The sequence below is a fragment of the Melospiza georgiana genome, chromosome 19, assembly GCF_028018845.1.
Source record: "Melospiza georgiana isolate bMelGeo1 chromosome 19, bMelGeo1.pri, whole genome shotgun sequence".
NCBI classification, from domain to species: domain Eukaryota; kingdom Metazoa; phylum Chordata; class Aves; order Passeriformes; family Passerellidae; genus Melospiza; species Melospiza georgiana.
This window is the reverse complement of record NC_080448.1, coordinates 12948791-12964985: the sequence shown is the minus strand read 5'-3', so window position 1 is coordinate 12964985 and position 16195 is coordinate 12948791. Positions and strand designations below refer to the sequence as shown.

At 44.6% G+C, this 16195-nt stretch overlaps 1 protein-coding gene across 1 annotated transcript; it reads left to right on the top strand.

Annotated features, from left to right (window-relative positions):
* Positions 1–1778: 1778 nt before the first annotated feature.
* On the top strand, positions 1779–15871 carry NOS2 (nitric oxide synthase 2). Its single transcript, XM_058037553.1, has 24 exons — positions 1779–1845; positions 1936–2084; positions 3523–3685; positions 4080–4171; positions 4547–4688; positions 5091–5230; positions 5780–5954; positions 6274–6375; positions 6957–7151; positions 7498–7580; positions 7872–8016; positions 8241–8345; positions 8515–8564; positions 8657–8831; positions 9275–9407; positions 9795–9873; positions 10318–10496; positions 11115–11282; positions 12064–12267; positions 12604–12691; positions 13083–13204; positions 13487–13635; positions 14325–14519; positions 15186–15871. Exons 2-24 carry the CDS (start codon positions 1975–1977, stop codon positions 15264–15266), a joined length of 3075 nt encoding a protein of 1024 aa, XP_057893536.1. The 5' UTR covers positions 1779–1845; positions 1936–1974; the 3' UTR covers positions 15267–15871.
* Positions 15872–16195: the final 324 nt, after the last annotated feature.

The window sequence follows — 16195 nt, the reverse complement described above, 5'->3', positions numbered from 1 at the left end:
CTGGGGGTCATCTGAAGTTCTCTTGCAGTGTTTTAGATTAGTACATGGATGCACATTACACTGGCAATGTGTTAGTTTTAGTATCACTATCCCAAGAATATTCTAAGAGCAATTTTCATTTTAAACACAGGATGTTAGATCAGATCAGTTAGGCCGGCGAGTTTCTGAAAGATGCTAAAGGGAGTTGCCCTCTTGGGTAAAAACTGACCTTGTTGGTTTTTTATGTCCTTAGAAGTGTTCCCACATCACACAAAACAAGGTTTCAGCACAGTGAAGTAAAACCACCAAAAAAACCCATACGAAATGCTGTGCCCGTGGCAGTTTGTGTTCAAATCTCGTACTGCCAGGAGCCAGTACCCCAGGGAGAAGGATATCAACAACAACGTGAAGAAAAATAGGAAGATCCATGGGTAAGATCCTGGTTTTAATGGTTTCGCAGTTTATCTTTGATTTGAAAAGGGAAGATATTAAGTGATTTGGGTCCTGGAGAAACCCGTAATGTGTTTCCAAAATACTGATATTAACAAAGAACTGTGGGTCTCTGGATGGTGTCACTTGGTAATGAACATTAAACACTTGTGTCAAACAGTCATTGAGGATGTAAATCATCTTGCTTTCTCTTTCAAAAGCAGTCTTAAATTTATTTGGTGTGCTAACATGGTTTCATGTATTCTAAGTCTCAGAAGGTGTGTATGCTACAAAAATAGCAAAGTGATTATTTATGCTGTAATTAAGTTATACTGTGATGCAGTTCATACCCAACACTTGCATACAAAAAGTTGCACATGCATCTTAAATTTCTCAGTCTTCAGGGTGCTACTTATTTCAGGTTTCATACCTTGCCTTCCTTCCTTTCCTTCCACACAGCGCTCTGGGAAGGGGGTACTGTGGCTTTTCTGCTGATTGCTGCCCACTGCCACTGCTGGGCTATGGGCTCAGTACATATTTCAGAGACAGCACCGAGCATCTCCTGCTGATGCTGAAAGCAAATCCTGACATAAAGAACGCTGCCTTGTGCTGACTTTTCTTTGTCTTTATTGAAGCTCAGAAAAGGATGATGCCAAATTGCAGAATCCCAGCAAGAAGCAGATGGAGAGGCTGCCTGTCATAACTTCAGTAAAGCCCAGTGAGGGAGGAGAGGTCTGTTCCCAGCATCATTGTTTGATGGTAACAGTTCACATGAGTGGTGCTTGCTGCTCACAACTGCTCCACGCTCTCCTGAGAGGTCTGACTGTGGTTGCAGGAGGTTGGGACTGCTGGGACATCTTTGGGTGAAAGCTCTTTCCTGCAAAAACAGAGCACTGATAAGACTCAAAGGAAGAGGTGACCCCACAGGGACTGGGATGCCTGATTCCTTTATATACCTTTGCAAACCTTTGGTAACAAACCTGTCCTTTCTCTAAACTTGGTTCATTGTTTTCCTGAGACTGTGACTATAATGCTCAAAGATAGTCAGAGGACTTACTGAAATTATAGAGGTATTTGCAGTGGCAGACCCTGTTCGATTACTACAAAAATACTTTTTTCCCTCATTTCATATCAAACTGTAGATTAGCTCAGTAGTTTTGTAGTCAAATAATCATGTTGGAGCAGATCACATTTATATCTAGTTTCTTGAATATAAACTGAAATATTTTGATGTTAACATTAAATCTAAAATGAAACTGAAAGATACTCAATAGGTCTGAAGACAGTATGCATTTTTATCTGTTCTCTGCCCAGAATCTCCCTCCAAATGACATGAAAGTTTCAAACCAAATATCAGGATGTCTAAGACATGTAAGAGTAAGAAACTTGGAAAATGGATCCAGCTTTCTTGACACACTACACCTGACTGCAAAAGAGGTAAAATACAGAAATATGAACAGGGTGCTTTCATAAATTTTAAAATACACAGAGTGCAATATTGTTTTTTGACATTTGATTGGTTTTCAGGTTATCAGTTGCCAAACCAAAGCCTGCCAAGGGTCACTCATGACCCCAAAGGGCCTGGTGAGAGGTACCAGAGATGGACCAGTTCCACCAGAGGATCTTTTACCTCAGGCAAGAGACTTCCTCGAGCAATATTACAGTTCATTTAAAGAGTAAGTCAACTTGATTTTTGGGTATAAAATCCTCTACCTACCTCTCTGTGAGCCTCCAGGGGGTTTGGTTTCTTCACAGCTCTTGGTAACTGTCCTGTTACATAGCATGCATTCAAAAATACATAAGGACTGTTAAAAATGCCAGATAAAACTGTCATTGCACTTCACGTGCTCCATCTGTCAATCCCAGATCTTGGGAACACAGGGAAGGACTCTGAACCATGCACTGCTCAGCTCCATCCCTTTGGAGTATGCTACATTCCAGTACATTGAGGATCTCTGCCAGCATTATCTTCTGTTTTCTTGGGATTAGCTGCACTCAGATCAGTCTCAGTGTGGATAATGCCTTTTGTTTGTGCTGTTCCAAGTATCTTTTCTCTGTGTCCCCCTCAAGGCTTTAGGCAAAGATTGGAAGGCCAGTGTTGCTTCTCAGCCTTGCTCTGTGCTATCGGCATAGGCCCAGTGAGCATCCCGAGAGGGGTTTGTGTTTTCACAAACATGGCCATGGTGCAGAGGCATCTTGTTGCAGGAAATGCTGGAACAGCTGGTTGATGTCCAAGGGCTTGCAGTGACATTCCACATGATGAGCTTTCAAGTAACAGTTCAGTGTTTGCTCATCCCATTAGAAAACATTATCAAACTATCAAAGGGACTTAGCCACATAATGGCCACTTCTTTAGACACTTTGAACTCCTTTCAAATCTTTCTTCCCTCTGAATCTTTCTGAAAGTCCCTTTCTTACACACAGGCTGTCCTCACCAGCCTATTGCATTTGCATATTCCTGTGTCTCTGCTCATGGCTGTTTGATCACATTGATTTACACTATCTCATATGCTTGCCCTTGATCTTTCATCTTGCAGAAAATGTGAAAACTCTCAGACAGTGCAGGCTATTTTCATTCTGTCTGTAAGACAACAAAACAATTTTTGTCTCTGCTGTAATAAATATTTTCTAATGTTTTGACTTCACTCTCTGTTATCAAACTCAGGAATTTTAGAGCTGGTTTCCCTGACAAAGGAATTGCTCAGCACTTCCCTTTAGGAATGAAAATCCTACTTACTTTACTCAGAAGAGCTGTGGCCTTGTAAACATGATGGATCTTTGAGAGGACAGTCACTCTCAGCCTACATATGCCCTGAAACTCACCTGTTTTCTGGTTTTTATTTCCTTGTGATTTTTTTCAAATTTGTCTAAAAAATCCAAATTTAAACCAAAAACTTACACAGAATAACTTGTGGCCAATCCATGCATGTATTGGGTGGTGAAAGGATTGTACCACTACTAGAATTTCTAGTATGTTAGTTTCTTTATGGGGCCAATAAGCTCTGTCCTTGCACTCCATAAGGACAAGTCGTAAATTGTGAAGCCAAAATATAATGTCTGCACTTTGAATGAAATTTTCATTGTTTCTTTTCATGGCTGTTTCCTGTTCAAAAGGCCAAAAATCAAAGAACAGCTGGGCCGGCTGGAAGCAGTGACCAAGGAGATAGAAAGAACAGGAACCTACCACCTGACAAAGGATGAGCTGAACTTTGCTGCCAAGCAGGCCTGGAGGAATGCACCCAGGTGCATTGGGAGAATCCAGTGGTCCAACCTGCAGGTGAGCTGTGGATCTACACCTGAGCTGTAGCCACATAGTCCTCTGTGACTCAGAAGAATGGCCTTGCCGTTGCTAGAACATGTCACCGTTTCAATTGAGCAGCACTCCTTCCTGTCCATATCAGGAGATTGGTTTCTTTGTAGTTCTCTGCTTCATGGCTGAAAGAAAATGTGTAGCAGTGTGAGTGTGGAAACCAGGTGTGTCATGGAACCTGGTACATGTTAGGTCCTTGGTGGATTGTTATGGGTGAAAATTATGCATATAAGAACTAAAAAAATGAACCTTTGCTGGTGGAGCCACAGTCTTTCCATTCCTTAAGTGCATAGGAAAAATAACAACTTTGCATAACTGTTTCAAAATTAGTCCTCTTTACATTTCTGTTGGAAACACACAGGTGTTTGATGCACGGGACTGTAAAACAGCCAAGGAAATGTTTGAGCATATCTGTCATCATATTCAGTATGCCACAAACAATGGCAATATAAGGTAGGTCTCTCATTTTAATTTTAAACAACAACAATTTTAATTTAAACAACAAAAATCATATCCAGAACTGGCATAAAAAACCATGAAATAGTTTATCTAAACAATTTTGACAACTTGTTTCTGCTCTTAATTTTCCTGGTACTTACATTTTCCTCTCATGTGTTCCATCAACCATCTTGAAAATTTATAACTTTCATGGCTGATATTACAAAATCTTTTGCAATTCCTTGGGAAAAGAGATGAAGATTTGGGGAAGTGGGTAAAGAGGACAAATGATTTTATTTCTACTGATGTTCATTTTAGAAATGCAAAACATTTCCTGCTGGTCCCAGTTTCTGTGTGGAGAGTGAGGATGTGTTTGTATGTCCCGGGCAGGTCAGCCATCACGGTGTTCCCGCCCCGGACGGACGGGCAGCACGATTTCCGCGTGTGGAACAGCCAGCTGATCCGCTACGCTGGCTACCACATGCCAGATGGCTCTGTCCTTGGGGACCCTGCCACTGTGGAGTTCACTCAGGTACAGCTCCAAACTCACTACCACAGCTGCTTCCCATCTTGGCTAACCCACCTCCCTGGGGCTCCCTCCTCGCACCTGTATGCAGAGTGGTGGGAGGTGAGGAGTGAATGGGGTGTTCTGCCCCACAAGTTCCAGGTGCAGGCTGGAACAATAATTCCCTACAGTTCTGATACACAAGTGCTGCCCTCCATCTCAGAACATGGTGAACTAATCTTGTCAGGGGACACAAGCAGGCACACAACCAGCACTTCATCAGCATGGCTCAACATTATTTGAATGGCAAAGAGAACCTTTTTCACTTAGAATTTACTTCAGCAGTTTTCAGAGGGTTAAAATTCTTTTGTCTTCAGATCTGGAGGGGAAACCTGAAAAGAACACAAAATGTGCTTTCTGTATTTGCAGTTGTGCATCGAGCTTGGGTGGAAGCCGAAATATGGCCGCTTTGATGTACTTCCACTTGTTCTCCAAGCAAATGGCCAAGACCCAGAAATATTTGAATTACCTCCAGAAATTGTCCTCCAAGTGCCAATGGAGCATCCAAAGTAAGCACACAGGATTTAGATAATTGCATTTTTGCCTCTGCCTCACCTTGGCAGGTTATTGGTCTGTGCCTGTGGCAGTTGTTTTATGAGTTCTTTGTCAGGATGAAACTATGGTAAATCATCCTGAAAGATAAAATGCCTGTTAGAACGATGAAATGAGATTTAAATTAAGGAAGCAAATGACCATTTTGTTGGAAAACTTTTCTCCCAATCTACATTTCAATTATATTCAGAATTTGAAAAATCCTAATTTCTTATGCTAGTGTAATACACATGTAACACTGCACTCATAACAGAGTTTATTGCCTTTCTCTCATTGCTTTTTTCTTCCTGTTTGTTTTGGGACTGGCCTGCAGACTGCAGAACTCTGTAATATGGTTCTGCAGTTGCTGTAGTAGGTGATTCCCAAATACTGCAATAAAAACTGCAGTGAGTTTCAGCAGACCCTGGTCCAGGGGTTCCTCCTAGAACTGGTACTATTTATCTTCCTGGGCTTTTCTGGTTTTTGAGAAAAAGACACACAAATAGCTCCAGCTGCTTGTTGGGCAGGTACGAGTGGTTTAAGGATCTGGAGCTGAAGTGGTACGCGCTGCCTGCGGTGGCCAGCATGCTGCTGGAGGCGGGAGGGCTGGAGTTCACCGCGTGCCCCTTCAACGGCTGGTACATGGGCACCGAGATCGGAGTGCGCGACTTCTGCGACGCGCAGCGCTACAACGTCCTGAAGGTGACTCTGCAGGGAGCTGGGCTGGCTGCAGGGGAGGGAAGGGGCAGGAAGTTTTGGAAAAGAGACACTACCAGTGTTCACTGGGGTGGGAGAGAACCACTTCCTGCTTTGTGAAGCTGGAACATCCTCAAGAACCAGAACTCCAAAATTCCAGTTTACCTTTAAGCTCAGGTGTTTCTGCTGCCATCACTTTCCCCAGCATGAGACTGACTCTTTCCCCTTCTTCTTCTGCACAACTTTTTCTTGATACAAAGCTGATGAGGTTGAGAAATCATGGGGTCTCAGTTCCATATAGTAAATTTGCTTTTTCCTCATGTAGGAGGTAGGAAGGAGAATGGGACTGGAAACAAACAAACTGTCATCATTATGGAAGGACCGAGCTGTTGTAGAGATCAATGTGGCTGTGCTTCACAGCTTCCAGGTAAGTCACTGAGTGTGGGATCTGGATAGACACTGAACATTCACTGTCCCCTCTTCCTCTCACTCAGTGGAGATGGAATTATGATTCCAATAGAGTTATTCTTGATTTTCACACGAGAAAGTGGAGGAATCCATATTTCCTCACAGGTAAAGGCAGAAGAGAAAGAAGCAAAGAAAGTTAAGGGAAAGATTTTCCATCCTTTTAATGCATTTATCTATGTCTCAAAACCTATGTAAAGCCATTGGATTAATATATTTTATTTTTAATTCAAGTTTAACGTATCATGACAATATGAAAAGTGGGTAAAAGTGAGTCAGCGGCTTTGCAATATGCACTCCCAGTGCTGCGGAGGTAAAATGCTGATGTTAAAGAAAAGATCTAAGAGTTCCTAATCAAAGGCCCGCGCCTCAATCTGTATCTTTAGAGTAACTGCTGATAGTATTTATTTCCCATAATACTCCCTTTACTCTGAGTAAAGTCCTTGAAATATTGACCAAAGCAAGAAGATTACTTTAGCTACCCTGGGTAGAAGGGCAGAATAGGGTTTTTAATGCACGTTTTTCTTTGTGCCATTGTTCTAGAAACAGAACGTGACCATCATGGATCACCACTCTGCCTCCGAGTCCTTCCTGAAGTACATGCAGAGCGAGTACCGCACGCGGGGCGGCTGCCCGGCCGACTGGGTGTGGATTGTGCCTCCCATGTCAGGCAGCATAACCCCTGTCTTCCACCAAGAGATGTTGAACTATGTCCTCACTCCCTTCTATTACTACCAGGTACACATCATCAAAAAGAAAAACCGACCCTAGCAGACAACCTCAGCAGTGCAGATGTGATAGGGACGTGAGGGAGTCTGGGTGCCAAGCCCTGGTTCATGAAAGGTCACTAGACAGATTCAGAAGTAGCAGACAGGAGCTGTTTTACATGGGAGGTGCTGTTAGTTCTGTTGAATTCTCTGACTTTAAATAAAATGCAGTTTAATGCAACAGAGACTGATACCATATTTTTACTCAGTGGATTGTATATACAGGTTCTATTTGATCTGGCCGCTTAACGATACACAAATTGTTTATTTACCATTTTGCATTCCTTCCCTAAAGCATAACTTCTTTTTCTTTAAAGGTGGATGCATGGAAAACACATGCGTGGCATGATGAGACCCGAAGGCCAAGGAAAAAAGAACTAAAGTTTAGCATCTTGGCAAAGTAAGCTGTTCAAATAAGATTCTTCATGCTTTGTCCAACTATTCTATTCTTGTAATGTTTGTTCTCTACTTCTTTAAAAAACATTTTTATAGTAAGGACCACTTGAGTGGTTTGAATCATAGCCTTATCTGTCCACCCTGAGGTAACATTCCTATCTAAGGCTCTTGCTCAGCTTCTGAACGATCTTCCAAAGAAAAGCCATACTCCAGCTCAGTCTTTCCTAGCTTGTTTGTGAATCAGCCTGAATTAGTGTAGCTCCATGAAAAGTTGTGTGTGATTGTTCTTCCCCAGGGCTGTGCTCTTTGCATCCTCGCTGATGCGAGGGGCAGTGGCCACCAGGGCCAAGGTCACCGTGATCTACGCGACAGAGACGGGCAAGTCGGAGACCCTCGCCAACCACCTGTGCAGCCTGTTCAGCTGTGCCTTCAGCACCAGGGTGAGCAGTACAAGCCAACCACGCCTCCTGGAGACAGGAGTTTGGCTTCTGCAGGCTTTTCCACTCTCCAAACCTGTGTTTGGAATGTTCTGTAAATACAAGATGGACTAGAACTTTGATTTTGTATTCATTTAGCATAATGCTGTGTGAGTTTGGTCAGCGGTCATCTGAGATATCTAAGGCTAGTTCTGCTAGTGATGTCTCATGAGCTTTATTCCTTCTAGATCCTGTGCATGGATGAGTACAATATTTGTGACCTGGAAAACGAAACACTTCTTTTAGTGGTTACTAGCACTTTTGGAAATGGAGATTCTCCAGGTAACGGAAAGGTAATGTTCACCTCAGAAGTGTGTATGAGACTCAGCTCAAAGGCCAAAGACAAGCCTTTCATTTATCTCATGTCCTTCAGTAAGATATGGATCAGGTTTCAGATCAAAGTATTCTGTCTTAAATCAGAGTATTTTTCTAACCTTAAGTATTTTGTGTATTTTTCTGCAGGCCTTGAAAGACTCCTTGCTCAGACTGAAACTGCTGAGAAACAAAATTAGGTAAAAATACTTTGTTGTTTGGTTTGCATGTGATTGAGTCCTTTAGCACTCCACATAGCAGACCACAGCAATCTTCTATTCATCTCCTGCAGGTATGCTGTGTTTGGTCTGGGGTCCAGCATGTACCCAGAGTTCTGTGCCTTTGCTCATGCCATTGACCAAAAACTGGCCCAGCTTGGGGCTTCCCAGCTCACTCCAGTGGGTGAAGGGGATGAGCTCAATGGGCAAGAAGAGGCATTCCGCAGCTGGGCAGTCAGTGCTTTCAAGGTGAATATAGAAATACAGCTCATATTCTACCCACTCATCCATTCACTTTAGTTCCCATAAAAATGAGAGAAAATGAAGGAAACCAAACATCTGAATTTATATCTGAATTTGGAACTCCCTTCTTCTCTACTGCTCACCTAACAAGGAGAGGGAACGGAGTCCCTTTTTTATTATTTTTAATATCCACATAAAATTGTGTGAACTCTTTTGGATAATGGAATGCTCAGTATGAACAAGTTTGGCATCAAACATATTTTACAGTAGATCCTTTTTGGCTATACTGTTATAGAAGTGGAACCTTACTGAACTCACTGAACCCACACACCAGAGGCACTAAAAACCAGCAATCTGTGAAACTGATAGCTCCTTATTAGGATTATGACAATGCTAAGAATAGTTTTTTTACTGTGGATAGCCTTTATTTTTGTGGGTTTTTTATCTAGGCTGCCTCTGACATTTTTAACATCCGTGGGAGACACAGTATTCAGTTGCCTGAGATCTACACCTCTGAGGAAAGCTGGGACCCTACCAGTTACAGAGTAGTGCATGCCTCCCAGCCCATGGACCTGGCTAAAGGTATTGCTCCCACCTTCCCCTCCCTGTGCCTTTGCTGCTTCAGAGGGGCTCACTGTGAAGGTTTCTCAGAAGTGCTCTTGGCCCTGCTGGATGCTAGAATGCATATAATGAAGTGCATGGTCAGATTTAAAAAGACACTGGTTTACATTGTGTAAGTTATCTTTTCCAGCACAGTAACACTGGAACTATCACACATTTGTACAGCCCCAGAGGAACAAAAGCTGAGATGAACTGCTTTTAGTCAGGGAACGGGGCACACATAACTGAAGGTGGTTGGTCACCTTCTAGGGCAAGCGTGGTTCAGTTCTCCTCTGCATATTATTTGAAGGCATTTTAAACAAACATAATCACAAGGTTACCAAGAGTCATATCTTATTTTTTCACCAGCTCTTGCAAACATTCATGCCAAGGATGTAATTCCCATGAAGCTGAAATTCAGGCAGAATCTTCAAAGTTTGAAGTCCAGGTATGCCACCTCATTCTTTTGAATATTGCAATACTACATTTTACTAAAATCTTAAACATCTGAAGTGCCTGGTTATAAACATCTTCTCCCTGCAGTTATTACAAAAGATAATGGATTTTTGTACTGTCCTTAGTAGAAGCACGTGAGCTGTGCAGTCTACAGTGGGACAGCACTTCCACTGGCTGATTCCAGGCATGTTTATTCTGTACTGGACAGACAGGCAGAACTTCAGCACCCAGTTTGTTTGGATACAAGTACTTCACATGCCTAGAGTCTGATTTGTTTAAGTCCCTGTGAAGCCCTAAGCTGGTCTGGTATTTGGTAATGAACACAAGGGAGCCCTTGCCAAGAGCCACTGCAGATTTATTCCTTTCCTGTGCAATCCAAGGGAAATCCTGTCAATGTAACCAAGATCTGTCTCATTTCTCTTTCTTTGCTATGCAGTCGTGTCACCATTCTGGTTAAACTTCACTGTGAGACTAACCAGGAAGTGCACTACCTTCCTGGGGAGCACATTGGGATTTTCCCAGGCAACCAGGCAGAATTAGTCCATGGCATCATTGCCCGTGTCAAGGATGCCCCTCCAGCTGGTCAGACCATCAGGCTTGAAACCTGCATTGATGGTAAGTTGAGTCTCTTTAGACAAAACAACAGAGGATGTTGGACAGATTCCTTTAAAATTCCTAAGAATTTTCACTGACTGAATTTGATTTTGTGATCTTTTTCTCAAGTTTCAATAGGATTTTGTGGCTGCTTTTTAGTTATTCTTGGTTCTGATTTTGCCCTTTCTGGAAAATCCATGACTTCTCCAGGGTTTGCAGAGGTACCCGAGGTGACACTGTAATTCAGTTGCTGAATTGGCCATTGACTGCAATTAAATTAATCAGCAGTTTGCTTATTGCTACATGTAAAAGTCCTAAAATAGACATATATGTCCTGCGCATCTTTCCCTTATTAGTAGGAACAATCACAGGATTCTGGAACACAGAAAGATGATTTTCCCAAATGAAAAACTGTGCGTTTCCAAGCAGTGTCTTGTTGTCATGAAGTTTTCTGTGTCAGATCCTCCCCTTACAAAACATTGAAAACCTCACAATAACCTCTTTCAGAAGGGCCCTGTGGTCTGGACCTGCTGCACCCTCATCTGAAGGGGTATTTTGAAGGACAGTGAGTTTTGCAAAGCTCTACAGCAGTCAAATACCACAGGTGTTGCTAAGTCCTTTTCTTTCCCTCATTTCCAGGTGGGTACTGGGCAAGTCACAAAAAGATTCCAGCCTGCACCCTACCTGAGGCTTTGACATACTTGCTTGATATCACTACTCCACCCTCCCAACAACTGCTAAAAAAACTCTCTCAGCTGGTGACAGCAGAAGGAGACAAGCAGAGGCTGGAGGTGCTGTGTCAGGTGAGCCTTAGGGCTGGAGTTTTGTTTGCACTACCGTCCACTGGGCCCTCTGATGCCCTTTGACTCTGTAGCAGAAGCTAAAGAATTTTTGTAGTGATGGATTTTTATGCCTCTGTTAGATATTCTGTGGTCTTAGAAAGCCAGCCACAGCGAGAGAAGGAGGGGTCTGAGGCTCAGCTTGGGTGTGGGAGCCAGCATCGGGTGTTTCCTGTGTGGTTCTGGGTGGGTCACTTGCCTGCCTGGTTCTCTTGCCTCACGGTGGTTTCTGATGAGACATCCCTGAAGACCTTGCCTTACACCTTGCATGTGGAGGAGCTGCAGGGGAGCTGGTAGATGTTTTTGTCAGAGAATTTGCTATCCTGAGAGTCAGAGGGATGTGGCTTTAAGTCGTGACTCACAGGTGTGGTGAGTGCTGGCTCCTCCTACCAGGTTCAGGGAGAGTCGGGAGGGCTCAGGACCTGGGACTACACAATTTCATGGATGTGCCATGACAGGGAGCTGAGAAATGAATTCTACTTCAGTTTCTGCATCCTCACTGAGAGAACAGGTGTCTGAGAACATTGTAGTGGAGTTCTGAACTTCCATGTTCAAAAGTAAATTATTTTAGGAAACCCCAGTATTGGTCCTGGCAAAGTTTTGAGAACTCTTTGTTGATTTACCTGAATATTTAATTGACTGTAAAGCAGGAATCTTGTTTATAAGTGACGTTTCAAATACCCCTGCTCTCCTGAACTCAGCATGACGTGGTAATGTTGTGGTGATGCCCTTTGGCTTGTAGTGCACAGAGGAATACAATAAATGGAAGTTTTACAACAGCCCAAACATCCTGGAGGTCCTGGAGGAGTTCCCCTCTGCTGAGGTCACCACGGCTTTCCTGCTGACTCAGCTGCCACTTCTGAAGCCCAGGTACTATTCTGTCAGCTCCTCCTGTGACATGACACCCAGAGAGATTCATCTGACGGTTGCAGTTGTAAGCTACAGGACAAGAGGTAATGAACTGCTGTTTTCATCTGTCTCTTAATTAAATGGTATTTAGACTACATTGTGGTTCAGGGGAAAAAACCTGTCTGCCATACAGCATGAAGCATATCTGTAATAAAAAATTTGCTTTGTCATTCCTGCAGAATAGTCTCTGCAGAGCAGGTGTTCCTCCTGGGCCAAGATTTGCTAAAATCCTGCACCATCATCAGTGTATCCATGTTTTATAAATCATTACTAGACATACATTTATTTTAAAGCTATAATTTTAAGTATAAAGTGTGCTTTTTTAAAAACAGAGGGCTTTTGGGTGCTATCAGAGGTGTTCTGCCTTGCTCTTCTTTTAGATGGAGAAGGGCCTTTGCACCATGGAGTCTGCAGCACGTGGCTGAACACAATAGAGCTCAATGAAACCATTCCCTGCTTCATCCGCAGGTAAGGAAAATTAAATAAATAACAGCAGCTCCTAGTTCAGCTTCCTCTGTGGGTTTTCCTTTGGATATTTTCAAGTGATTGGTGAGTTGAAGTTGGAACAGCTGAGTCTGAGAAGAGAGGGAATTCCCTGTCTTCCAGAGATTTGACCTTTTACCATGACTTTCCTTTAGTAAAATTACACATCATTAGAAAGTTCTGAAATAATTCTATTCCTATGACCCCATTCTCCACTGCAGAGCAAGGAAAGGGGAGGGAACAAGGAGCACCCAATTCAGCCCCACTGCTGCTTTCACACTGGGGACTTGGGCTGTGCTGCTCAGTCATTCAAGCAACTCAACAGTGAGTTTCAGTCTGAAACCAGTTACCTAATTACCATCTTCTTGCCTTTTAGTGCTAATGAGTTCCACCTCCCCGAGGAGCCAGCCAAGCCCTGCATTCTGATCAGCGCGGGCACGGGCATTGCTCCCTTCAGGAGCTTCTGGCTGCAGCGCCTCTATGACCTGGAGCACAGAGGTACCTGCAGGGCCCTGGGGCAGGGCTGGCTCTGGGACAGCCCCAGCCCTGCAGCCATGGGCTCTGCAGCCACAGGCACCCCCAAAGGTCAGCCCAGAGCTCCTGCAGGGATCAGCATCCCAGGCTCATTGGGCACTGCACTGGCACAGCCAGTCCATCCCCCAGGGGCCATTCCCGTGGGCAGGGGTCCTTTGGGGACCAGGAGGGCACAGCCTGTGTGCCAGTCCTGTGTGCCACTGGCTGCCCAGGCTCTCAGACTGCCTCTGTCCCTGTGGCTTTCAGGGCTCAGAGGAGGGGACATGACCTTGCTGTTCGGCTGCCGGCAGCCAGACCTGGATCACATCTACAGGGAGGAGACTGAGGAGATGAAGAGGAGGGGAGTCCTGAGAGATGTCTACACAGCTTACTCCAGACTGCCTGGCCAAGAGAAGGTAATGCTGGTTCCTTTGTTCTTTAAGGTTAACTCCTCCACAATCATCCCCCAAGTTAAGATCTGGGCTCTTTTTGTTCTTAAAAAATGTTAGCATTTTGCTTCAGTGTATTGTGAGCAGGCTTGAGATTCTTCAAATGAAGGAAAATCTCCCTGTGCACTCCAGCACAAGCAAACTGTGCTATAAATTGCTATAAATATAACCCCTCACTGACATAGAGAGGCATATCCAGTGCAAACAGCCTTTGAAACTAGAACTGGAACATTTTCAGAAACCTTGTATTTTGCAGGATTTGATTAGCCTATGAGTTAGAAATTAGTTGGCACTGGCCATTTTTCCCCATTTCAATGACACAGTGACCATGGAAATTAATTTTATGTAGAAGAATCTTGACTGGGAAAAAACACAACAGAATAAAAGTTATCCACTTTTTAGCTCTCCTGGCAGTTAGGAGACACTGGCATGTACAAGAGTTTTTGTCTGCTCAAGTTTGATCAAGAGACAGGTCCAGCTTCCAAATCTGGGCTTGTAAAGGGCCCCCTGAAGGCATTTTTCACCCTTGCTGTGGTGCAGGACAGAGCTGGAGCAGACGGGGCACTTGGTGCTCAGACCCACGATGGACTCCAAAGACCCAGCAGCCAGAGCAGCGTTTCAGGAGCCGGGTGTGCTGATGGTTTCTGTGTTCCCAGGTCTATGTCCAGGACATCCTGCAGGGGCAGCTGGAGGCCCGCGTGTGCGAGATGCTGCACGGGCAGCAGGGCCACGTCTACGTGTGCGGGGACGTGCGCATGGCGCGGGACGTGGCCGCGGCGCTGCGGGCGCTGCTCGCCCGGGCCCTGCACCTCAGCCCGCAGCAGGCGAACGAGTACCTCCAGCAGCTCAAGGTAGCTCTCGTCGCCGGCCGGTCCCTCCGGCGGGCGGGGCACGGCCGCCCTCGGGTGCTGTGGCTGTGGTGAGCTCCTGTGTGTGCAGGCACAGGGCCCGGGCTCTGAGGGAGCAGCACAGCTGTGCCTGCCGTGGGCTCTGAGGGAGCAGCACGGCTGTGCCTGCCGTGGGCTCTGAGGGAGCAGCACAGCTGTACCTGCCGTGGGCTCTGAGGGAGCAGCACAGCTGTGCCTGCCGTGGGCTCCCGTGTGTGAGCTCTGAGGGAGCAGCCGGTGCCCCCGCACTGCCAGCGCAGCTTCTGTTCGGTCAGGGTGAGAGAGAGACTCTGCTCTTGCACGGGGGGTCCTGGGGATCAGCTTTGCAGGGTGTTGGGATTTGAGGTTTTATTGTACCAACAGAGGAAAGGTGAGTTCAGGAATTTCGTGGGCTCATCACTAAGAACCCCGTGCCTGGGGCTGCTGCTTTTTCAGACCCTCTTGTTATCACAACTCATCCTGGTGCATTTGTGCCCCGGATTCAGGGAGCTCCCTTTCACTGGCAGTAACAAAATCTACAATCACAGAACCAGTGCTACAAATGCAAAAGGCCTTTTAGTTACTGAACTGATGGATAAGGAGTAGCTGGCAGCATTTCGTTCATCTCTTGGGTGTCCTTTCTTTTTGCAGAGCCAAAAGCGATACCATGAAGATATATTTGGGGCTGTGTTCCCACATGAAGTCAAAAGAGCTTTGCAACCCACCAGCTGAAGAAGAAATCCACTTGTGCTTTAGACAATACTTGCACATTTGTTGTTATTTTCAAAAAACAAAGAGTCAAATCCTCCTTCTTATACTTGTTCAATCATGCATGGGTATAGGATTGTAGGATTTGACTCATAAACCTCAGCCTTAATTAAGTAAAATATTAAATTTAACTTTTATTGCTATTTATTCTGACATTTTAATACATTACCATAATAGTGAAAGTGCAAATTATTTTTTTAATACCATCTATGCTAGTATAATCTGGTGGTTTTTATACATACTAGGAAAATTACAGTTTTGTACTAAGTTACCTGGAGCTGAAATCTTTTTTTTAAATGTACTGTTTATCTTTGTGACCTTATTTATATCAGATTGGTTTACTTGCATATTATCTTCACTTGAAAGCAAGTGAATGCATGGTTGTGTTGCTGGGAGTTGTCTGGCCACGTGCCTGGATCTGGAGCAATGTTTGCAAATGAAATAATAATGCGCTGGTTCCCAAGTGGCACCACCTGCTGCATCCACCTCATGTGTCTGCTCAGCAGGTAGCAGTGGGGAGTTGTGCTTTGTGGGACTCAGGTGCACGAACATCAGCTGTTGTTACAGAGCCTATAGCAGGAAGGTTCCAAAAACTCCAAAGCACTTTGTACATTTGAATTCTATGCTCTGGTTTACTTGATTTGTTTGTAATAAATCTGTCTTTATACTCACACAAAGGATGTGGATCAGTGAACCTCTTCTTGCTCTTGGCTCCAGCCTGCAAAGGCAGAGGTAACAAGCAGCTCCCAGGCTGTGGTGAGGTAGGTTTGGCTCCTCCCTGATCTAAGGGCATCTCCAGCAGTCATAGCCTGCCTATCAGCAGTTTTGCATTTTTGTTACTGCCAGGCAAGTGTGAGTTTGCACCAGGGAGTGAGACTGGCCTGAAACTGCCC